The sequence below is a fragment of the Corella eumyota genome, chromosome 4 (assembly GCF_963082875.1).
Source record: "Corella eumyota chromosome 4, kaCorEumy4.1, whole genome shotgun sequence".
NCBI classification, from domain to species: domain Eukaryota; kingdom Metazoa; phylum Chordata; class Ascidiacea; order Phlebobranchia; family Corellidae; genus Corella; species Corella eumyota.
The window spans coordinates 8329811-8355304 of NC_137493.1; the positions used below are offsets into that span (position 1 = coordinate 8329811).

The 25494-nt window shown below is 27.4% G+C and overlaps 2 protein-coding genes across 2 annotated transcripts; both read left to right on the forward strand.

The window, feature by feature from the left end:
• The first annotated feature begins 988 nt into the window (after nucleotides 1-988).
• LOC145751015 (uncharacterized) lies at nucleotides 989-9138 on the forward strand. The gene is made up of 5 exons (XM_082567084.1): nucleotides 989-2198; nucleotides 5661-5820; nucleotides 6012-6171; nucleotides 6286-7034; nucleotides 7128-9138. Exons 1-5 carry the CDS (start codon nucleotides 2150-2152, stop codon nucleotides 7876-7878), a joined length of 1869 nt encoding a protein of 622 aa, XP_082423210.1. The 5' UTR covers nucleotides 989-2149; the 3' UTR covers nucleotides 7879-9138.
• A 2427-nt stretch (nucleotides 9139-11565) lies between these two features.
• Nucleotides 11566-16268, forward strand: LOC145751404 (ras-related protein Rab-6A-like). The gene is made up of 8 exons (XM_082567537.1): nucleotides 11566-11720; nucleotides 11986-12044; nucleotides 12908-12961; nucleotides 13286-13391; nucleotides 13684-13795; nucleotides 14080-14173; nucleotides 14656-14722; nucleotides 15043-16268. The coding sequence occupies exons 1-8, from the start codon at nucleotides 11657-11659 to the stop codon at nucleotides 15114-15116; spliced, it is 630 nt and encodes a 209-aa protein (XP_082423663.1). The 5' UTR covers nucleotides 11566-11656; the 3' UTR covers nucleotides 15117-16268.
• The last annotated feature ends 9226 nt before the right edge of the window (nucleotides 16269-25494 follow it).

Here is a 25494-nt window from a genome sequence, read left to right on the forward strand (position 1 = left end):
CGGAAATATAAAATGAAAAAAAATGACGTCAATATAAAATTAAAACGTCATTTACAGATTTTTTAACAAAATTTTTTTACATAAGTTATATTATTTTTTTATTAAAGACTAAAATTTCTTTCGAAATAAAATTATTTTTTGCAATGCTGCCTAAAAATATATTTTTACCCTTACTTGAATTAAAAATATGAATTTTAAGTTTTTCATTAAAATGATGTTAAATAATATGAAAAACACGAAATTTTTGTTGTGTTTTGCAATAATCAGAAACAGTGTGTTGTTATAGCAATATTTCTGTGTTAAAAACATACCATTTCTGATCAAAGGAAGAAGTGGTTTTGCGAAATACCGGCGACAACAAAAGCAAAACAAATAGTTTTACATATTCAGTCAATCATGTTGGGACACTTTTGTTATGTTAAAATCGAAAACTAAATAGTAACCACAATTAGTGATTGATTTAAATATTACACAATATGATTTTCGTGATATTCAAAATGAAAAAGAGTGAAAAATTATGCTGTTTTTAAAGTATGTGGTTTATTGAAATATTTATTATTTATTAAATATCCAGAAATAAAAAACAGAAAAAATAATTTTAAACTATAAAAAAAATTAAATTTGTAAACAAGTTATAAAATTAAAAGCGGTATTTTATTAATTGGGATTTAATTAGATTACAACTATTTTTCTTAGCATTATGCTTAATAAACATATTTCTTTTGAAATAAAAAATTAAAGGGCCGCTATCAATTCAATATGTTACATAAGAAGCGAACAGCACCATACAAACCTATGATATCAATATCCAATTCTAAAAATAAAGAAGCCGACATGATGTTTTGTTTAGTCAAGCCATGTTTCGATATCGGATTTCTTCTTTTTGTCGTCCACTTCGCCCAACTTTAAAAACTCGAGACTGGGCCGCTCGCTCGGCGTTTTGTATTCTCATTTCTGAGAGTTTAAAGTAGCGAAAGTTGGCATGGAATTTTTTTAAAATTTTGGCAGAAGTTAGTTATCATTAAATATACTTAACAAAATATTTGCGGACTAGTAAACCCACCTTAATGAAGAAGCGTTTTTAAAGTCTTTTAGATTAGAGTTGTTTCTAAACAATCGTATTTTTTGAAAGTGTGTTTTAAATATGAGTTTATAAGTTAATTATTAGGTATTTACATTTAGTTTTTAAAAACCTAATAAAAAATAATTATTTAGTTCAATATTTACCAAACCGGTGATTTAAAATGTCTAAAATTAAATTAAATAGTAAAATAATATTTAACTTACAGGGTTTTATTGAAATCGCGATCAAGTACCTGCAAATAAAGGAAGCAAATCGTCTTTGTTACGCTACATGTCAATCAGCATCGCATGTAGAAGAATGTTGATTATTAACTCGTAATTGTCGTAATGTGTTTTTTCCTTTGTTATGCTTTTAATTGTAGCAACAGACGCGTGCTTCGACCCAAGGAAATTAAGAGTGAGTTTAGGGCTGTTCGTTGTTATAGCGCAAACAACACAGTTTCGTTGGCTTTTAAGATGTAGATTTCGCCATAAGCGAGTTAGGGTTTGGTAAGGCTGAAACTGCGTTTTAACAAAAGTCGACGACTGCGCTGAGAATATAGCGTGTTAGCTCTGGCACAACGGCAGGGTGTGTTTAGCTGTTTTTCTTGTAACGCACGGCCCTTTAGATTTAGTAAAAGTTACTTTATATCAATTTAAACAACCACCCGATTTGACAGGCAGTTATATTTGCGAAAGATTAATGAACAAATGCGATCTGAGGTTTCGGTAAACGGCCCAACCTTATTTGCTCGCTTCCTGACACCTGGAAAAGGATTTTTTCATGAATTATTTGCGGTGCAATCTAAGTTTTACACTTAAAAGTGCAAGACACGTAAATTAAACAAAATACCTAAAACTATGATTTGTGGGTCATGAGAGGTATTGTATTAAAATGTAAATATTATATTTGCGGTTGTCAGGCATCAATTCCGGTAATTCTTTAAGGCCAAATGTAAGGTGATTTTGTTTTATTTAACCAACACCCATGTTTGTCTTTTTAAATTAGTATGAAGTTGTTGGTGTTATAATAGTAAGATATTTCTGATAAACTGATGAACACTGTACTTGAAAAGCCTACAAGATAATGAATGAAGTCTCATCTAGCCAATTCTCTGGATCAACAGCAGATTCAGGTATTTTAAGATTGATGCTTTTTTAAATCTTGAACTATAAAATCAAACGCCATGTTAAAGATTTGGCCTGTTTAATTAGGCAGATTGTAATACTTATTCAACGTATCATTCAAAGATGTACAAAATTAGTTATTTTAAACAAGCTACTTTATCATGATTAATCAGCTATTGTCCACCAATAATTATATGTTTTGTATATTTTAGCCTATATATTATATATTATTTTTTAATCAAGTAGCACTTTTTAATGTATGTATTGCTGATGTGTATGTGGTGTAAAATTCCTTGTTTCGTTCTCTTATTTGCACAAAGTTTGCTCTTATTTGCACAAAGTTTAATATATTGGTTACTACATATTATGTTTTAAATTCCTATAGCAAAAACAACCTTTTTCTAATAAGACATTAAACTCATTTAACTTAAAACCAACAAAGTACTTTGACCACGTTGCCTCTTGCAAAAGTCGTGTAGTTACTGGAAAATTACTGAAGAGGGTGAAAGTCATTTGCTCAATCTCTGCTTGGTTTGCCAGAGTTCAATGTGTAGCGTTCGCTCGAGGGCTTTTGGGCATAGGTTTTGAACAAGTTTGGTACAAGTAGGCTTCACTGAAGGACGTTGTTACAGTAGTTTAATTTCGCCGTCCCTGAAAAAAAAATTAAAAACAAAACTCTTTTACTTTCCCGGCCCGGCTAAAGTGGAGGAACGTGACCAATTTGAACCGCAGAAGGCAGTAATATGTGTGAGATTTTGTTATGTCATGTTCGTTTAACGCTGTTACAAATCAGCACATTACTAATAGAATAACACCTTGTAATCTGACAGAACATCACAGTTATGTAATTGCGATAAAATTTTTATTAGTTTATTTTATTTACCGAGCAAATAGGCGTGATGGTCAAGGCGGGCAAATTCCAATTCATTTGCGTCATCTTTTGATATTAAAACCTTTTATTGTTACCGGTCGGGTACAATGTTACGTGTTGGAGACGACAATATTATTACTTTGCTTTTTATGATTTTTTTCTTATACAGCATGATCTAAGGAATAGTTGTCTTGTCTAAATATTGTTCCTGCTCTTTTCAAGCGTACAATAGAGTCTGCGAATTGTAAAACTTTATATTTACGCGTTCCGTTGTGTTTAAACCAATGGAGGTTTTAATGTAAATATCCTGTAACTTTCCGTCTTATTGTTTTGGTTTATTTAAAGTGTTGTGCTATAATATTTGGTATGCATGACAGGCTCTGTGAAGTTTGTTAACTAAATAATTCTGCGCATGATATTTCGATGTCAAAACTCGAGTAAAGTTTAAAGTAAGATGATCAAGTTTTTGGCTTTTCCCTAAACCGTGTTCTGGGCGGTTTTCACAACAAACACGTGAGCAGCTGTCAAGGTTTCGTTAATAAAGCCCAATTCAATCAACTTTGAGCAACACAAAGCTTGACTTATTGTCGGCAATTAGTTCTTTCATTTATGATTTAACTCTTTATTTGTTCACGCCCGTTTTCATAATGTTAGTTTGTGGAAAGTGGTGCTTGTAAAAGGATTCCCGTTGTTTATGGGTCGGTAATCGAACAGGAACAGCACACGTGTTACTGTGTACAATAGGTTTACGAAACCAAGAGTATAAACCTAACGAGAAAATTTAATATACCAGGCTTTGTTCATTAACCTTTGTCATACATGCCGTTCTTTCAGGCTTATTACAAATGGAAATTTTACTTGTTTTCTAAATTTTTCCAGATCACAAAAGTTTGTTGTTAATATTGTCAGATTTTGAAAACTTTAAAATAGTTGTAGTTATTTTCTTTACCTAGCTGTTGATTTTTGTTGCAATATTTAACTTTTATTTGGCAATACTGGCTTAACCAGATTACTTCGATTTCGATATCCAAATCCAAACAATTATTTAGAGAAATTATTTGATGTTAAATGTAAATATTAAATACATTTTGCAGAATAGCCCCTTCTCAGAAGTATTAAGAAAATGTAATCTAATCTGCCAACATTTTAAAGATTAGGCAATGGTCCAGTAGCATTCCGTGTTTTTAGTATTAAACTAAGAATTAAAGTTTAATGTAAGGTTAAGGGGATCTTATCGTGTTAGTTTTTGGTTTATCACACTATAAATCAACTTCTTTGACAACTTGAATGACCATTGCGTGGGCCTTGGCAATATCAATAAAAAATTCTATTTTAGGCAACGAACCTACCTGCTCCCCGGCTATCAAATTTGTGTTGGCTTTAAAATGAACCTACCCCACAGCGCGGGTTTGATTTCATATTGTTATATTGAACTATGATCGAATTTCTCACGCTCCTAATGACAATACCTTGGCGCACACTTCAAGACTGATAAGAGCATGGCTGGCTCGTGCTGGTTGCGCAACACTCATATGTCAGACTTGTGTTATAGAAAATTAATTGATTACAAAATTAAGTGACATATTTGTTGCGAAATTTTTCTATTGAATTTTATGGATACCTTGCGTAACGAACTAATATATCTTTATAACGTTTATAAAGTTTAAAATTTTGCGTGCAGATCGCTCGATAAAATTTGCACGTTCTTTTTTAAGTTTCATATATTATAGTTTATTTTCAATACAAATGTATACAGTGGATCCTTATAATGTTGTTTTTGTCCCTCCAAAAATATCCAAAGTCGAGCGCATTTCAAGTGGCTTAAAATCAATTGAGCTTTATTATTTTTTTCTTATGACCAAGACCGTACCCTAGTTTTTTTGCTAAGGTTATCTTATCCCCTCTATTAAAAAAGAAGAGGTCGAGCCAGGATTTTTGTAAGGTGGAAAGCTACTTATATAAGCTGCTAAGTGGATATTGTAAAAATATTCACTATTGTATCGTTAAATAATGCTTTGAGCACGTATTACCTTTTTTCTAGTCACACTTCGGACCGAGAGTAAATAGTTTAAAGTGCACAAATCATGGCTGTGTAATCGCATGTATTTCTTTCTAAACCCACTTTCAATTGTCAACTTTACTGCCCATTTTGGACAATTGATGTATTAGGCGTTTGCTATTTTTTAAAATAACACAAGTTTTCTAAATTTAGTTCTCGGGGCTATATAAGGTCGAGTCTTCGATAAGGCTTTCAAAAGAAAAGTTTTTCGCCTAAATAATAGCTTTGTCATAATAACGCTATGTACTCTGCGTCGTTGACCAATCACAATGAAAGCATTTTCTTTTTGTTATTACATAACAGTCGTGGCGCCGACTGTAGTTCAGATCGTACATAGAGAATAGTCTCGTCCATTAAGATGCCCATTGTCCACCTCCAAGTCCAAATTTGCTCACTTTATCGACATCTGAATGTTTTTTGAGCAAATATCTTGAAATGTCACACTTTTAAAGTGCATTGTGCAAAAATGACCATTTATTAATGCTAGGCTTCAGTATTTAAGTGTTTTGTATTTAATAATCACATGTAATTGTTGTTTAGGTCACATTAGCGGACGTGAACTATTTAATGATGTACACAGTTGTCTAAAGAAAAAAGAAAGCACCTTCATTTGCGCTATCCGATCACAACACATGAGTCAAAATAACAAAATTCCGATTAAGAGGATTGTAGGAAACTCAACCCAGTCAACCAATCAAAAGTAAATATATTTTTTATTTATTAATAATTATATTATTTTATTCCTACACCAATTTATAGAATCTCTCTTAGGAACACAAAGTTTTAAAAAAGTTATAGAATTTATTATATTAACACGGATACAAACTTTTAAAAGTCACAAGTCGCTTTTTGACAAGAGCTAATTATAAATTAAAAATTAATTCATTATAGAAACGGGAAAACGAACATGAATGTAAAAAATGGTGGACCAAGATTCGTTCGAACCAACACATCAGACTCAATTCGAAACAATGTTAACGGATCTTATTTACAACCACCTAAGAGGATGAATTTAAACCAAAGACGAAAGTCAATTGACTGTACTTACGGGGTAAATAAGCCTTTTTGATTTATGTATTTAATTTGTCAATTAATTTGGTGACTGAATTTTTATCTTTATGGAAGTTCTTTTGATGGTAACTTAAGTTACAATTTGCTGTTACAGATTATTCGATCTCCTGGAGCTAAAATGCAAAGATCTTTTCTTCTCGTTCCTCCCAAAACGAGTTATTCAAGTCATTCGGACGAAGCTCACGAAGGATTGTTCCCACCACTTAACAATACTGCAAAATCTACTGCTGGCACCAATGGAAGTTTTAAATGTAAATCAAATGTTTCTAACAGCGACAGCCTTTCCCTGAGAGCTCCATCGCCCAACCCTCCTGGCCGAGGCCCACAAACAGCTCGCAATCTTGGCGCAAAATCGCCTAAGTTTGGTCTTATCCAAACTTCACGAAACGATACTGTACAGTACAGACCTACAACGAATTACGACCTAAACGGTCGCCTAACCCAACGAAATGTTAATGTTCAAGATCAACGAAGGCCTAGGCCAATTTCATCTGAAAGAAGAAGGTCGTACGATCTAGTACGACGAACATTCGATGTCCTGCCTTCAAATCATAACGAAGATGTTAACCCACAGACAACAGATGTGTATAATGCATGGAATGGTACTGCGCCAAAAATTCATGCCATTCCTGCCACCGCTAATCAACTTCAACGACGTTTAAGGTCGTCTAGTGTTTATTCTCCTTCCAGTGGTGGAAGTGCTGATAAACTTTCTGATCGAATGAACTTTAATCATCGCCGACGAGCTTCATTGCCTTGTGCAGTTCCTTTAGATACATCGAACAGTCCCGAGTTTTACAAAGCAGTTTCAGATCTGTGTAACAGCAATAAAAATACAACTAAGTAAGAACAAAAAACAACTCTTTTTTGTCAATAATAATGATAAGAAGTATTTTATATTTGTTTTTAAATACTTAATATAACTTATTGTTACAGTGTTCTTTCATCATCAGCAGCGGCAACTTCCGCTCTTACAAATAAAGATCTTACTCCAACAGGATTAAGAGGAAGAGAAGCACTTCACCGAATCACAGAAGAGGCTCCTACAGAAGAAAAAGATCCAAATCCTACTGAGGAGAAACAAGAAACAAGCGGAGTAGCGAAAACTCCTGAGCTTGTTTTACCGGACAGTCCAAACGATAAATCACGGACGGATTCCGCGTTTGTAGATTGCATTGATGAAAACAGTACCGAAAACGTTATTGATGAAATTTCTAAAGTAAATTTAAACGGAGATGCGACATTGCCAGAACCAGTCAAAGTAGACAAAAGCAAGTCGCGGTCGTTATTTTATATTCCCGAGCCCGGTACCCCATTTCACAAAGTTTCGAGCCGTTTAAAAGACACAGTCGAGATTTCCAAAAACGAGGAAAATCGACATTTCATATCGGGCATGCCAGCCCAAGTTCCCAAAAACGAAAATATTGAACAAAACGGAAATGACGCTTATTTTGAGATGCTCGACGGCGACGACGATGATGATTTTGTCGACTCTTCGATTCTCCATATTCCCGATGAAGACTTATGTGAGGAAGACTTTCAGAGAAAGAGAATTACAATCTGGTTAATGGGGGTACAGACAGGGGACAAAGCGGAGCAAGTTGTTGTTTCTGCTACTCCTCCCCCTTCCCCGGTACCTCGCAGAGAAACCGCGATTGTTGTAGTTTTTAATGGCGACGAGACGTGAGCATCAGTTACTTACCAAACTTTATGGTTAATCTGGTGAATTTTTTACTCCAAGTGGGAAAATTCACGGTATAATTTGTCATTCGGCGGTTTCCGTACATTTGCCAAAATGACTTCGGTCGTGACTAGCGTGATCCGTTCTAGAAATACACTAGCTTACAATAACGTGTTTTATTCTTACAAATCAGCCTTTATTACCTTTATACGACCTCACACCATTGTGCTGTAGTTTGATTTAATCAGGGTGGTTTTAAATAAATCGGCCTGCCTCTGTATAACCCCACGCACAACTAATCGCTATTAGTAGTTAGTTGTTGATTGAATTCAACGCTGGAACAACTAGACTTAAAAGTTTTTGTAGTAGCTTTCGTTTAGCATGCTATGTACACATTAAGCGATCAATTTTAAAAGTGTGGTTTCACTTTTTGTGTTTAGATCGTGCAATTATCCGATATATGTGCCCCAAAAAGTGTTTAATAATTTGTTTAGGTAAGATTATTTTAAACCATTTATATATTTACCTTAGCTTCGATTTTTTAAAATTTTGGGCAAAGATAACTAACGCTAATTTTCATTAATTCTCTAAATGTTTGGACAAAATACCAAAACTCTCTCTAAGCATTGTTATATTGTGATCGTGTTTGTTTAGTTGACGATGGCATATCGCTTTGATTTTGCCGAAATCATAGTTATAGAAAACCTTTCCATTTTTGGTTAAACCGAATTAAGCTAAAGAAATTTGTAAACCGCCAAAATTTATTATTTATTCTTATTTAATAATATGTCAAACTATCAAGCTTTATTTTTAAATTAATCGCCTACTGTCTTTATTATTTAAATATTTTAGTTTTAGCACTCTTCAAAGTTCTTTTAAAATTAGTTGTTCACAAAGTTCCTTTTCTTTTTCGCACTTAGTTTTTGTTAAAATACTTAATGTTCTGTGTCAAAGTGATGTTTTATTTTTTACTTCTTAACCATTTCTTATCTATAAAAATAACTTTTAATTTACATTTGATTTAACTTAAAAATGATTTTTAATAACATACAAATTTTTAAAAATGATTTACAAAATTATGAATTTTTTTTCATTTTTCATGTTTCTTTATTATATTTTATTTCGCATAGTCTTGCAGACTCTAACTCCTAGTAAATATTTCAGTAAAACTGGATAAACCACTTTTAATTACTTTCAGCATACGTGAATTGGGTGTTTGTTGACGAGCTAAACTGTGGGAAATACTTTTAGAAATAAATAAAAGACTTGAAAAGTAAAATGGTAGCTTTTTTAACTACAATTATTATTAAAAACTTAGTGCGCTTAAAGTTACGTTGTTTCTATAAAAGGTATAAAGCTGGTTTAAACGTAAAACCGGTATTCAATAGGGCTTATAGTTTAACCCTCATTAAGAGCTTAAATTGTTTACTTAAAATGAAAAATAGGATTAGTTGATTTAATTAGTTTATAGTGCAAGACCGAAGTGGTTTATTTTTAGCCAAAAACTTATGCACATTGTCTTTGCTGGAATTGGACAATAAGAAGACTCCACAATGGTGCTTTAAAAAAACAATGCTGCTAATACCAGGCATTGTTTAACGAAAGCAACGCTTAGTTGTACTGGAAAGTAAGCTTACCACATTAAACATTGTCAATTGCTACTTGGAAACCCTTTCGACTGTCGTTGTGATTTGACAAATCACTACCACGCCCCTTGCGTTAACGTGACATAAAAAAATTCCACTTTAACATTTTATTTTTTAAGATAATAAATTGTTCAAGGTTGTCGTTGAAATTAAAAAAAAATTAAATTTTTAAATAATTTTAACTTACCTAACATATTTTTATTTGATTGATACGTTTTGAAATGTTTTTGGAAGGTCTTGAGGTCGCGTGAACGGACATTACAGGCCGTGAAAACAGATTCGGATTAAAAACCATTGTCCAGCATATCTTCGCTAATATTGTGTTCATTTGATGTCAATGACCGCTGCCAAATTAAACCAACAAGTTTAATTTTGTTATTGTGTATGTGTTATTTCAAGATAGAACTATTTTGGTGATTTTATAGTAAAAGAGGTCCAGTAAAATTGTGATGTACCTTTAAAGCAGCCCTTGCTATTGTTGCCGGAAATAAGTTGTTTATCTATCTTTTATATTTTAAAACTCAGGCGTTTCTAATAACTTATGGAGTTTGTATTTTCTTGTATTTAAAAAAATATTTTGGGTGTTTAATCAATGTTTTTGTTGTTACGTGGCAGACTGTCATTTATTGTTAAGCCCAACCTTCTAAGCTTATTAATGTTTTAAATGCGTATCCTTTAACTGACAAGCTTAGCCTAAAAGTAAATATGAATTCCCAAACGATTTCATACAGTAAAATAATAAGCGTGACAGACACACTTATCTATAATCCCTTTAGGTGTAAAATCTAAAGTTTGGCATAACAGTTAAGTCAATACCGACGCACTTTTTATTTTTTTGTATATTAATATATTTTTTAACTTAATTCTAGGGTAATTTTCTTGTAATGAATCGGTAAAACTTTTATGCAAAACATGATTATGAAGTTAATTGATTTTTATTTAATAAATACAACAGAATATTTTATTCAATGCGTTGATAAACTAATAAACTATTAAACAAAACAATGCTGCCAATTTGCCATATATCCTTATGTATATTAAATAAGTAGTAATAATTACATTAAAACTGTTAAACAATAGTATCCACAATGTTTTAGAAAACAAGGAATGTAGTTGTTTGTAATTTTCAGGAATGTTAATTAGCGTGTTACCACAATCCAAGTTAATCTCAAAACAACTCTCCAAGCACTTCTTGAGGACAAAGATCTAAGTAAGCCTAATTACCACATCCGATTCTATTTATAGACTTTGCTTAATTTGATTGCTATTTAAAAGCTAATTATGTAATTGTGCTAAGAAATTACATAAATCTTTATCCAGTAAAATTAACTTAATTCATTTTGATAAAAATAATAGCCTAAATGTTTTACATAATAAAATTAGTACAAATTTCGTAAAAATGTTATATACATTGTAATAAATTTCTAAAAAAATAAATAATTATTATGATTTTTTTTTGTATGTGTTCATTAAAAATAAAAAATATTGCTTGGAAGTTGATTTTACTACTAGTAACGACAACGACGTTACAGTAATTTCAACTTTTGCATAAAATTCGATATGTAATTAATTACTTCGAATTGTATGTAATTAATTACTTTGAATTGTATTTTATGTATCTAAAACAAAGTTTTTTTATTTTAAAAATTGATATTACTTTTTTTTATATAAAGATCGACGAAAAATAATCGGTTTAGTTGATTTGGGGATAAACGTCTCTATTATACATGAACCAATGTGATAATAAACAACAAGAAATCTATTATGACGTAAAAAGTTTCATGCGTAACGGTCTATGTGGAAAAAGTTGCATTTCAGAAATTGCAATTTGTCCCTCTTTGTGATTTTTTTGTTTATTTCCGAATGTTTGGTGATAATGGATATTTAATATACATTGTGGATATATAATATTAAAATTAAGATGACAATTTTTAGCTAGTAGAGCTAAAAAAGCTAAATCTGTAAAGGTAATAAACAGTCAACCAGACAACTTTCAGACTTACAGACTTACGACGGTCTGACGATTAAAATGTGAAAAATAAAAAAAAAACTGGTTAAATTTTTATTACCATTTCATAAGATTTTTTTGAAAGATATTTTGTGTTGTAGTTTAATAAAATTTAGTATTAAAATATAAAATGACGAGCGATTTTGGAAATCCACTTCGTAAATTCAAACTTGTTTTTCTTGGGGAGCAAAGTGGTAAGATTAAAGTTTATATATATTGTTTTTGTTATAAATATTTTATAGTTTATGTAATGTTGTCACCTTTTTTATAATAATAATGGTATTTTATTGGTAAACCATTGCACCATGCCAAATACATTTTCAAATTTTTAAAAGAATAAAATAAATTTAAATATTTATTATGCCTACTAATATGTGACAAAATATTTTAATTGTATTTACGTAGTTTTTTGTATAAGGTTTTTAATTTATTAATTGAAAAATTTAATTCCATTTGCAGTTGGAAAAACTTCATTAATTACCAGATTTATGTACGATAGTTTTGATAATACCTATCAGGTAACATCTTACAACTAATTTAATTTTAAAATGAACTTTTACAATGGTTAAAATTTTATGTCTTAACAGACTTAGTTAATTGATCTTTTACTTAATATGATGTTACAAAATTAAAATCAAATTAGAACTTAATTGACTTCCAATTTTAAATAACGTTGATTTGTATGACTTTTTGTATTAGTTTTTGTACACTATGTAAAATATAGTTTATTTAAAAAAAAATACTTTTCTGTAAATATATATACTATTGCACCATTTGTTTATATTGGCGAAGTTATTGTTTATGTAGTTCTCTTGTGCTCAAAATGCTAATAAGAATCAATAATTTGTAATAGGATATTTTAATTTAAACAACTCAAAAGATATTGTTTTAAATATTTCAGATAAAATATAACTTTTATGAAATTTGTGTTAACATATATTTATATATGATAAATATGTGTAGCATCTTTTATTTACATAACAGTATATTTACATTTTTATTTTTGCGCTTGGGTTATTTTTCTCAATCAACAAAAGTCCAAGGTACAAATTACAAATGTTGAATGTGTAGCCTGTTTGTTTTTGTAAATTTTATTTATTTCTTAAAAAGCGTGCTGAAACATTTTGAGCACAAGATGAATTTTACTGCATATATATATATATGTGTTTATTGTTAAAAGTCTTATAACCCTAAAAGTACTTAGTATTGTTTCTATACCTATTTTTCTGTGGAAATCATATAACTTGGTCTTGATAAATAATTCATGTGTTCAATGTAGTCAAAGTATCTAACATATAGGCCAACTATTACTTACTACAATTTTATTGTTTAGGTTTTAGTCATATCAAAAATTTTGCTGACTTTAAGTTTTCTTTTTTAGGCCACTATCGGAATTGACTTTTTATCCAAAACAATGTATCTCGAAGACAGAACAGTAAGAATTTATTTTTATTGTTTACAATACTGAATTAAAATTTCCAATTTTGAAATATTTTTTATCTGGTTTTGGGTATATATGATTACATATATGTAAACTTTGGCTTATTTTTGTTTTTGGTATGCAATAAAACTTTAAGAGTCAAAAGGGAATTGTTATATAGGTCATGCTTATAGAAATTATTGATTTTTTAGTGCATGGAAGTTCCCTTTTTTCGAGGCCTTCAGAGTTCTTATTTAATGACAATATTAGTTTTGAAAATAAAATTTTAATTTAAAAAACTATTGCTAATGCTAAACATATTTTCAAATTGATGTCTAGGTTCGATTACAATTATGGGATACCGCTGGACAAGAAAGATTTCGAAGTTTAATTCCAAGTTATATTCGTGACTCAACTGTCGCTGTAGTTGTTTATGACATCACAAGTAAGTAGTGACATTGTTTGTGATGATGTAATGGTGGAGTAAAGCTCAAAGTTCCCCAATGTTTATTTAATAATATGGTAAACCTTTTAAAAACTACTGGTATTGTTATATTCATAAATATTAATAACATTGCTTTAAAGCTTACTTTTATTATGAAGTGGAAAAGATAAATTCAATTTGGTCTAACTTTTGTTTTTATTTCTCTAGCATTTTTTGTTTGCATATGCTACTTGTAAATATAAATTAAGATTTTGTGATAAATTTCAAGTAATATTATGCCCCATTTTTCTAGATGTAAATTCTTTTCAACAAACGTCGAAATGGATTGATGATGTTAGAACTGAGAGGGGCAGTGATGTTATTATTATGTTGGTTGGAAATAAAACTGATTTATCTGATAAAAGGTAATGTTTTTTTAATAAAAGTAAATTTTTCTTGTGCCTTAAAATTGCTTCGGTTGGGCTTCTGATTATTTTATTCATTATTTTTTTATATTTATTATTTTTAGTTTATATTCATTAAAACTAAGGTATTTTTGTTATTTAAATTTGGACAAAGCTAGGGTGAAGTACTGTAAAGTAGATTTTAGATTGGGGTCAGTTACAGGATCAAGTGATTTTTAACACTTTTATTTCCACTTAACAATGATGGAAGATTAAATAAAAACTTTTACTTTTTAATTCTGCAGACAAGTATCTATTGAAGAAGGGGAGCGAAAAGCGAAAGAATTAAATGTAATGTTTATTGAAACGAGTGCAAAAACCGGTTACAATGTCAAACAAGTACGTTTAAAACCTTAACATTTTACTTGACATTTCTCCTAAAAAAAATTTTGTCAAAGCAATTAAAAGCAAATTAGTATCTTTTATAGTGTATGAGTAAAGGTTTAATTTAATTTTTAATGAAAAACAAAACTTTAAAAATTATAATTTTATAAATTTTGTTTTAATTTTTATAAAAATGTGTGTAGTTTACATTTAAAAATATGCATTGATATAATCGTTTTTAATAGTAAAATCTTGTAGTTATGGTGTAGCAGTTCTTTATAAATTATTAAAACAATTTAATCATCTTAAAATGTAAAATATTGATTAAATTCTAAATGAAATACTTCTGAAGTTAAGATAGGATTTTGTATTCTAACAATATAAACTTTGAATTGTTTTAAATTATGTAAATGTAATGCATATTTTGTAGGGTAGTTTTTCAGTTACATTTATTGTAGCCTTAAATATATTTATGACATAATTTTTGTGTTTTCTAGTTGTTTCGTCGTGTTGCAGCAGCCTTGCCTGGTATGGAAAACTCTCCCGATAAAGAAAAGACTGTCAGTATCCTTTCACACAAAATGCATTGTTGTTGACAGAATATATTCAAACAACTTTTAACACTAACTTAAATATAGATTAAAAGCTAATCTTTTAAAAAAAATTTTTTGGCGATTAGTAAAATCTTGTCAAACTTTTTATTTTTTAGACTAATGCTAAATTTTTTAAAACTTTAAATCAGTTTAAGAATAGTGATATTCTTAATCCTTTATTTAATTTATTTTTTGTAAAGGATGTTTTATTTTATTGTTTAAAAATTGTTTGTGGTTAAAATTAATTAAAAAAGTTTTTTTCCTTAACTTTGGATTTTTCCCTTGCTTCAGTGGATGAAGTTGTTCTTGATCGCCGACCACAATCTGAACCCACTCAATCAGCTGAAAGCATGTGTGGTTGCTAAGCAACCATCTGCCAAGTCTGTTCTGAGACTACTGAATTTCCGATTCTGGACTATCAACGACTTTTTTGATCACAAAACCCTTGAACAGCAGCAATTTTTCCCAATTCAAATTTTAAAGCTTTCTCTTTCTAGTCTTACCAATTTTCTGAATTGAGAATCTCATTTATTGGATTGGAATCTTTTTTTAACATTGTGGACAGTTACTGCAATTGACTTAAAGAATATCAATGGATATTCTTTAGCTGTTTAAAAGGTACATCCGAAATGCCAATCAACCTGTTTGTACTTTTCCTGACTAGAATTCAATAATTGTTATATATATTTGTTTGTATTTTTAGCTCTTATTGTTACATAGAAACACTATATATATATTTGTGAACACTTTATTTTGATTTAATTGTGTTTATCAGGTTTTTGTGCTCTGCCTTAAGGCATTGCTGTACACAATTAACAAAATAATTATCAAGGGCTAAATTATTGTATTTAGGTCTATCGTTATGTTTAGCAGTAAATTAAATAGTTTGGTAGTTTGTTATTTTACTCTTTTTCTTATTAAATTCTAGGTATTTATAGTAATTTATACTTTTCGTTATTTTCAATACTGGTTCTTTAATTTAAACATTCCTAAACGAATAATTGGCTAAATTATTAACGCTAAAATGAGCAGCAATTTTTTTATTTTGCTGTTCAGTAAAATATATAAGGGTATCTTACTTTATTATTATATTAGTTAAGAAATATACTTAGAGAATGTTATTAGACAAATTTTTATTTTTTGCATTTTTTTTTCGTGCCTGTTATCTTACTTAAGAAAAAACAAATGATACGGATTTGAATTGGATATCTTTTAATTTTTTTTGTACATTTGGTCAATAATAAAAAAAGCCTTGTTAAATTCTGATATGGAGCATTGTAAAGCATTTCTTTGTACTAATATGTTACCGTTGCTGCTAAGGTGCTTACAGCTTGTAAATTTCTTATTTATTTGTAGCAGAAAATATGCTAACGAATAAGTATTTACGTAAATACTTATTAAAAAATGAAATTGTACACTTTATATTGGTATTGCTATTGTAAAAAATGTTTACTGGCTTTTTGTATCGAATTTGTAAAATTCCTTGGAAAGCAAATAAATAATTTAGAACGTTCAGCTTCGATCCGTCTAGTCTTGGTAAATGCTTTGCCTTATGGGTAGCACCAGCAGTAAGGCTAGAGTAGTTTTAATTATTTATTACGGGTCTCAATTGGAAAAAAAATTCCGAGCTATGACGTGTAGACATTTATTGTGCCTCAGTGTATTACGTCGTCACTAGTTTTTCGTTATATTTTTAATGTAATGTAACGATTTGTCCATAAACTCGTAATACTAACCCACAATGCATTTCAACACAGTTAAACTAACAAGTCACGTAATACAGATAAGTTGTAAATACGTGAGCAAAGGTGTAAACACGTGACTAAAGGTAGATAACAACTAAAAGTAAACAAGGAAATGAAAGATTCGTTACAGTAAAAAGGACGAATTTACACCCTAAATATAATTAAATTGACAATTAGTTTCCGGGTCAGCGGTATATCAAACCGTTTATACAGCACATAACTTAAGGTGATACAGCATAGAACTAGTAAAAATCGAACTCAGAACCTCGTGTAGTAAAGCCAAATGTTCTTACCCCTACGACGTATTGCAACCTAACACTTACCCAAATTTGTAAATTGAATTTTAATTAAACTTCCAAAACCGCACTGTTTTAAACAATCTATTTCTACTTTTAACTGAATTTAGTTTTTGAATCATCATTTCGGACAGCTTAAGTGACATAATTTTATATAACTAAGGCGAAAATAATTAAGATTGTGATCATACAAGTTTTTAATTTATTTTGAATTGCCATATTCGTTAAACATTACTTTACATTTTGCATTCTACAATTAATATATATAAACCTTACTTATTCTACAATTAATATATATAAACCTTACTTACCTTAATATTCTTTATTATATTAAAAATACAATTTGGAATTTTTTTTTTAACATTTTTTTTTATTACGTAGTTAATTACGCAAAAATGCAACATTTGTTGTATCGTTGTTGTGGCGTTATGGGTAAGGCGCATAATTTAAATTGTTAGGAATTTTGTTCGAATTGTGTTTTATTTAGAAGACCTAACCCCAAAATTGTAATTAAAAAATGTCCATTTTAGGTTTCAATAACTGTTGTTTAATAATTTTGTTTGTCGATTTTTTTATTTAGTTTGTTAGTAAGGTAAAAACGCCCCCAACGAAATGTTTAATATCGGGTTTTGAAATTTAGCACCAACTCGAAAGATATGTCATACCTTATCAAATATCAATTATTTTTTATCAAGAAAAGGTTGTTTAAACCTTTGCGAATTCAACGAAACGATTTAAATTTAATTTAAATTTTTTTAAAGTTTTTTGTCGGAATCTGTGTAACCCCAATGAAAACTAGATTTATTTGATAAATAGAATATGGTTCGAAATCAATTGATTATTTTTAAAATTAATTTTTATTTGTAAATAAATTTGTGCATAAACATTACCAAATTAAGAATAATAACTAAATTAATAAATCAAATATTACGTATTTATTTATTAGACTAAAAACCTATTAAACGTATTAAACTATTGGACTAAGAAAATTTTAAAACAAAATTATTTTAAAATTTTAAAATATTAATCTTATTTTCAAACAAGTAATTAAATATACTTAACAAACAAAAATTATTTTTCAACCCAGTTTTAAATCGATTATTTATTTCTATTCAAAAGTCAGTTAAATGCTTGTAATTGCACGATGCAGATAATTAGAAATAAACATTTAATTTAAAATAATAAATTGCTGTTGTTATCGTCATTATTATGGTTCGAAATCTTAAATTTCAAAACAATTTCGAAACATATTGTTATCGTCATTATCAATTAATATTATATTCCAGTGTCTTAAACTGTAAATTTTGAGTCGGAAAAACTAAATAACCTTTTTTATAAACTGTAAATTTTGAGTCGGAATAACTTTTGTTGTAATAGTCAAAAGTTTTGAAATTTTAGTATGTTGTTTTTTATCGGATTATGTTCATATTCTTCTTTTTTAAAATTTAATTATTATTAATTACTAACTAATAGGTTTTTATTTATTAAAATTTAAAGATTGTTATTTATTTTTTAAATCTTGGACATTTGTATAATATGAGATTAGTAACTCAAAAGTGAATTAAAATTTTAATTTTTATTACTAATTACTAATTATTAGGTGTTTATTTATAAAAATTTAAAGATTGTTATTAATTTTTTAAATTTGGTCAATTGTATATCATGATATTAGTAACTCAAAAGTGAATTAAAATTTTAATTTTTATTACTAATTACTAATTATTAGGTGTTTATTTATTAAAATTTAAAAATTGTTATCACTTTTTTAAATCTTGGTCTATCGTATATCATGATATTAGTAACTTAAAATAGATAGAAAAAATTAATTTTTGTTTGTTTATTAGATTTAAATTATTGTATATTTATTTAAATTTAAAGTTTGACATTAAGTATTCAAAATTTAATATAATGTATTTTATAATATAAGTAGTTAAAAAACATATTTGAAAAATAATTTTTGTTTATTTATCATATGTAAATGCCTGTTAATTTATTAGAAATCAAAAATCAATTTTAGTAATTTAAAATTTAGCATGATGTGTATCCTGGTATTAACAACTTAAAACTGGGTTAAAATATTAATTTTTGTATGTATATTTAAAATCAAAGATATGTAATATTCTTAGTGAATGTTTATGCATATCTTTTTTATTTATTAAAGTTTATGCTAAACATATTCAAATAATTTCAAACCATATTTTATTTATCAAATAAATCTAGTTTTTATTTTTATTCTTACTAATCCGAATTTTGAAATCGAATAATTTTTGTTTTTGTGTATATAAATTTTTAAAATTTTAGTATGTTGTTTATTATCATATCGTGTTTCAATCCTCCTATTTTGATAAATTAAATATTATTAATTGGTAATTAATAAGTGTTTGTTTATTAAAATTTAGAGATCGTTATTAAGTTTTCAAATTTTGGTCAGTTATATATCATAATATTAATAACTCGAAAATGGATTAAAAATTTAATTTTTGTTTGTTTATTATATTTAAATTCTTGTTTGTTTATTAAAAATAAAAGTTTGATATTAGGCATTTAAAATTTAATATAATGTATTTTATAATATTTGTAATAAAATACTTGTTTAAAAAATAATTTTCGGTTGTTTATTTTATTTAAATGCTTTAATTTTTATTACTAATTACTAATTATTAGGTGTTTATTTATAAAAATTTAAAGATTGTTATTAATTTTTTAAATTTGGTCAAATGTATATCATGATATTGGTAACTCAAAAATGAATTAAAATTCTAATTTTTGTCACTAATTACTAATTAATAGGTGTTTGTTTATTTAAATTTAAAGATTGTTATTAGGTATTTAAAGTTTGGTCGGTTATATCTTATAATATTTATATTTCGAAAATGAATTAAAAAATAATTCTTGTTTGTTTGTTATATTTAAATGCTGGTTTGTTCATTAAATATTAAAGTTTGACATTAAGCATTAAAAATTTGGTATGATGTATTTTATAATATAAGTAATTAAAAAACATATTAGAAAAATAATTTTCGTTTATTTATAATATTTAAATGCTTGTTTATTTAATAAAAATCAATTTTAAGAATTTAAAATTTACTATAATTTATATCCTAATATCACCAACTTAAAACTGGGTTAAATATTGGTTTTTGTTTGTATTATATATATAAATGCTTGTTTGTTTATTAAAAATTAAAGGTTTGTATTATTCTTAGTTAATGTTTATGCATATCTTTTTTTATTTATAAAAATTTATGTTAAAAATAATCAAATATTTTCGAACCATATTTTATCTATCAAATAAATCTAGTTTTTTATTATTACAAGTGCTTACTTAAGATATGTATACAATTTTGCATCATTGAAAGGTCGTGGCAGTTAGCTCAGTGCGAAAGGCCCACAACTCTCAGTACTATTATTCTTAGTTAATGTTTATGCATATCTTTTTTTATTTATAAAAATTTATGTTAAAAATAATCAAATATTTTCGAACCATATTTTATCTATCAAATAAATCTAGTTTTTTATTATTACAAGTGCTTACTTAAGATATGTATACAATTTTGCACCATTGAAAGGTCGTGGCAGTTAGCTCAGTGCGAAAGGCCCACAACTCTCAGTACTGAGTTTCGAGGTTTGGTTCCCAGCTTAGAGTCCTCAAAATAATCAACTTACAAATTTTTTGTATTTTGCGTACATATGGTCGGTCCTATGATCACGTCACCTACCTAGCACACTAGTAAAAAAGTTTTAAATTTTTTTTTTTTTTTTTAAATCAAAAGATAACTATACCAATAAAACCACACTGTTCTAACAGACATGCTTGCAAAAATTTTTAGCAAACATTAGTATTTCCGAAAGATATGACAAATTTATGACATTGATTTTTAAATTTTTTTAGAACTGTTTTGGTATAACTAATGCTCAAGATAAAGAAATTTTCGAAAATAATTAAAAAAACAAAAAAACATTTTTTTATTTCGCGTACATTGAATTGTTCGCGCGACCTTTTGACCTAATTAAACCCAAAATAAAAATTACCTCAAACTTTTGTTTTACTAAAAATTTTCGCGAAATGTTTTATCTTGAATGTTAGTTAGGCCAATGCACGTCTAATAAAATACAAAATTTTAGGTTTTGAGATTTCATAAATTTTTAATAAAAGTTTCATAACTTTTATGAATATTAATATTTAAAAAAAATATTTTGTAAACACGGTAATTGGACCTGTGCGGTTCTAACACAATAATTATTTTTCGATTTAAAATTTTTTATTTTTTTAAAAAAAATTTGTATGCAATATCATTGGCCAAAAATATCACGTGACCCAATGAAAACCAAAATAAAAATTACCTCAAACTTTTGTTTTACTGAAAATTTTCGCGAAATGTTTTATCTTGAATGTTAGCTAGGCCAATGCGCGTCTAATAAAATACAAAATTTTAGGTTTTGAGATTTCATGAATTTTTAATAAAAGTTTCATAACTTTTATGAATATTAATATTTTCGAAAAATATTTTGTAAACACGGTAATTGGACCTGTGCGGTTCTAACACAACAATTATTTTTCGATTTTAAATTTTTTTTTTTTTTTTTTAAATTTGTATGCAATCTCATTGGCCAAAAACATCACATGACCTAATTAAACCCAAAATACAAATTATCTCAAACTTTTGTTCTACTTAAAATTTTTGCAAAATGTTTTATCTTGAATGTTAGTTAGGCCAATGCGCGCCTAATTAAATATAAAAATTCAGATTTTGAGATTTCATAAATTTTTAATAAAAGTTTCATAACTTTTATGAATATTAATATTTTCGAAAAATATTTTGTAAACACGGTAATTGGACCTGTGCGGTTCTAACACAACAATTATTTTTCGATTTAAAATTTTTAATTTTTTAAAAAAAAATTTGTATGCAATATCATTGGCCAAAAATATCACGTGACCTAATTAAACCCAAAATAAAAATTACCTCAAACTTTTGTTTTACTGAAAATTTTCGCGAAATGTTTTATCTTGAATGTTAGTTAGGCCAATGCGCGTCTAATAAAATACAAAATTTTAGGTTTTGAGATTTCATAAATTTTTAATAAAAGTTTCATAACTTTTATGAATATTAATATTTTCAAAAAATTTTTGTAAACACGGTAATTGGTCCTGTGCGGTTCTAACACAATAATTATTTTTCGATTTAAATTTTTTAATTTTTTTTTTTAAATTTGTATGCAATATCATTGGCCAAAAATATCACGTGACCTAATTAAACCCAAAATAAAAAATACCTCAAACTTTTGTTTTACTAAAAATTTTCGCGAAATGTTTTATCTTGAATGTTAGTTAGGCCAATGTGCGTCTAATAAAATACAAAATTTTAGGTTTTGAGATTTCATAAATTTTTAATAAAAGTTTCATAACTTTTATTAAATATTAATATTTTCGAAAAATATTTTGTAAACACGTTAAATTGGACCTGTGCGGTTCTAACACAACAATTATTTGGCGATTTAAAATTTTTAATTTTTTTAAAAAAAATTTGTATGCAATATCATTGGCCAAAAATATCACGTGACCTAATTAAACCCAAAATAAAAATTACCTCAAACTTTTGTTTTACTGAAAATTTTCGCGAAATGTTTTATCTTGAATGTTAGTTAGGCCAATGCGCGTCTAATAAAATACAAAATTTTAGGTTTTGAGATTTCATAAATTTTTAATAAAAGTTTCATAACTTTTATAAATATTAATATTTTCAAAAATTTTTTGTAAACACGGTAATTGGACCTGTGCGGTTCTAACACAACAATTACTTTTCGATTTAAAATTTTTAATTTTTTTTCAAAAAATTTGTATGCAATATCATTGGCCAAAAATATCACGTGACCTAATTAAACCCAAAATAAAAATTACCTCAAACTTTTGTTTTACTGAAAATTTTCGCGAAATGTTTTATCTTGAATGTTAGTTAGGTCAATGCGCGTCTAATAAAATACAAAATTTTAGGTTTTGAGATTTCATAAATTTTTAATAAAAGTTTCGTAACTTTTATAAATATTAATATTTTCGAAAAATATTTTGTAAACACGGTAATTGGACCTGTGCGGTTCTAACACAATAATTATTTTTCGATTTAAAATTTTTAATTTTTTTTCAAAAAATTTGTATGCAATATCATTGGCAAAAAATATCACGTGACCTAATTAAACCCAAAATAAAAATTACCTCAAACTTTTGTTTTACTGAAAATTTTCGCGAAATGTTTTATCTTGAATGTTAGTTAGGCCAATGCGCGTGTAATAAAATACAAAATTTTAGGTTTTGAGATTTCATAAATTTTTAATAAAAGTTTCATAACTTTTATAAATATTAATATTTTCGAAAAATATTTTGTAAACACGGTAATTGGACCTGTTCGGTTCTAACACAACAATTATTTTTCGATTTAAAATTTAAAATTTTTTTTCAAAAAATTTGTATGCAATATCATTGGCCAAAAATATCACGTGACCTAATTAAACCCAAAATAAAAATTACCTCAAACTTTTTCTTGAATGTTAGTTAGGCCAATGCGCGTCTAATAAAATACAAAATTTTAGGTTTTGAGATTTCATAAATATTTAATAAAAGTTTCATAACTTTTATTAAATATTAATATTTTCAAAAAATATTTTGTAAACACGGTAATTGGACCTGTGCGGTTCTAACACAACAATTATTTTTCGATTTAAAATTTTAAATTTTTTTTCAAAAAATTTGTATGCAATATCATTGGCCAAAAATATCACGTGACCTAATGAAAACCAAAATAAAAATTACCTCAAACTTTTGTTTTACTGAAAATTTTCGCGAAATGTTTTATCTTGAATTTTAGTTAGGCCAATGCGCGTCTAATAAAATACAAAACTTTAGGTTTTGAGATAAATTTTTAATAAAAGTTTCATAACTTTTATAAATATTAATATTTTCGAAAACTATTTTGTAAACACGGTAATTGGACCTGTGCGGTTCTAACACAACAATTATTTTTTGATTTAAAATTTTTAATTTTTTTTCAAAAAATTTGTATGCAATATCATTGGCCAAAAATATCACGTGACCTAATTAAACCCAAAATAAAAATTACCTCAAACTTTTGTTTTACTGAAAATTTTCGCGAAATGTTTTATCTTGAATGTTAGTTAGGCCAATGCGCGTCTAATAAAATACAAAATTTTAGGTTTTGAGATTTCATAAATTTTTAATAAAAGTTTCATAACTTTTATAAATATTAATATTTTCAAAAGTTTTTTTAAACACGGTAATTGGACCTGTGCGGTTCTAACACAACAATTACTTTTCGATTTAAAATTTTTAATTTTTTTTCAAAAAATTTGTATGCAATATCATTGGCCAAAAATATCACGTGACCTAATTAAACCCAAAATAAAAATTACCTCAAACTTTTGTTTTACTGAAAATTTTCGCGAAATGTTTTATCTTGAATGTTAGTTAGGTCAATGCGCGTCTAATAAAATACAAAATTTTAGGTTTTGAGATTTCATAAATTTTTAATAAAAGTTTCGTAACTTTTATAAATATTAATATTTTCGGAAAATATTTTGTAAACACGGTAATTGGACCTGTGCGGTTCTAACACAATAATTATTTTTCGATTTAAAATTTTTAATTTTTTTTCAAAAAATTTGTATGCAATATCATTGGCAAAAAATATCACGTGACCTAATTAAACCCAAAATAAAAATTACCTCAAACTTTTGTTTTACTGAAAATTTTCGCGAAATGTTTTATCTTGAATGTTAGTTAGGCCAATGCGCGTGTAATAAAATACAAAATTTTAGGTTTTGAGATTTCATAAATTTTTAATAAAAGTTTCATAACTTTTATAAATATTAATATTTTCGAAAAATATTTTGTAAACACGGTAATTGGACCTGTTCGGTTCTAACACAACAATTATTTTTCGATTTAAAATTTAAAATTTTTTTTCAAAAAATTTGTATGCAATATCATTGGCCAAAAATATCACGTGACCTAATTAAACCCAAAATAAAAATTACCTCAAACTTTTTCTTGAATGTTAGTTAGGCCAATGCGCGTCTAATAAAATACAAAATTTTAGGTTTTGAGATTTCATAAATATTTAATAAAAGTTTCATAACTTTTATTAAATATTAATATTTTCAAAAAATATTTTGTAAACACGGTAATTGGACCTGTGCGGTTCTAACACAACAATTATTTTTCGATTTAAAATTTTTAATTTTTTTTCAAAAAATTTGTATGCAATATCATTGGCCAAAAATATCACGTGACCTAATGAAAACCAAAATAAAAATTACCTCAAACTTTTGTTTTACTGAAAATTTTCGCGAAATGTTTTATCTTGAATTTTAGTTAGGCCAATGCGCGTCTAATAAAATACAAAACTTTAGGTTTTGAGATAAATTTTTAATAAAAGTTTCATAACTTTTATAAATATTAATATTTTCGAAAACTATTTTGTAAACACGGTAATTGGACCTGTGCGGTTCTAACACAACAATTATTTTTTGATTTAAAATTTTTAATTTTTTTTCAAAAAATTTGTATGCAATATCATTGGCCAAAAATATCACGTGACCTAATTAAACCCAAAATAAAAATTACCTCAAACTTTTGTTTTACTGAAAATTTTCGCGAAATGTTTTATCTTGAATGTTAGTTAGGCCAA

Coding starts and splice junctions, on each gene's coding strand:
- LOC145751404 (XM_082567537.1), top strand. CDS start 11,657: ATGACGAGCGATTTTGGAAATCCACTTCGTAAATTCAAACTTGTTTTT. Junction 11,721..11,985: donor TTTTCTTGGGGAGCAAAGTG/GTAAGATTAAAG, acceptor TTCCATTTGCAG/TTGGAAAAACTTCATTAATT. Junction 12,962..13,285: donor TGTATCTCGAAGACAGAACA/GTAAGAATTTAT, acceptor ATTGATGTCTAG/GTTCGATTACAATTATGGGA.
- LOC145751015 (XM_082567084.1), top strand. CDS start 2,150: ATGAATGAAGTCTCATCTAGCCAATTCTCTGGATCAACAGCAGATTCA. Junction 2,199..5,660: donor TGGATCAACAGCAGATTCAG/GTATTTTAAGAT, acceptor ATTGTTGTTTAG/GTCACATTAGCGGACGTGAA. Junction 6,172..6,285: donor CAATTGACTGTACTTACGGG/GTAAATAAGCCT, acceptor TTGCTGTTACAG/ATTATTCGATCTCCTGGAGC.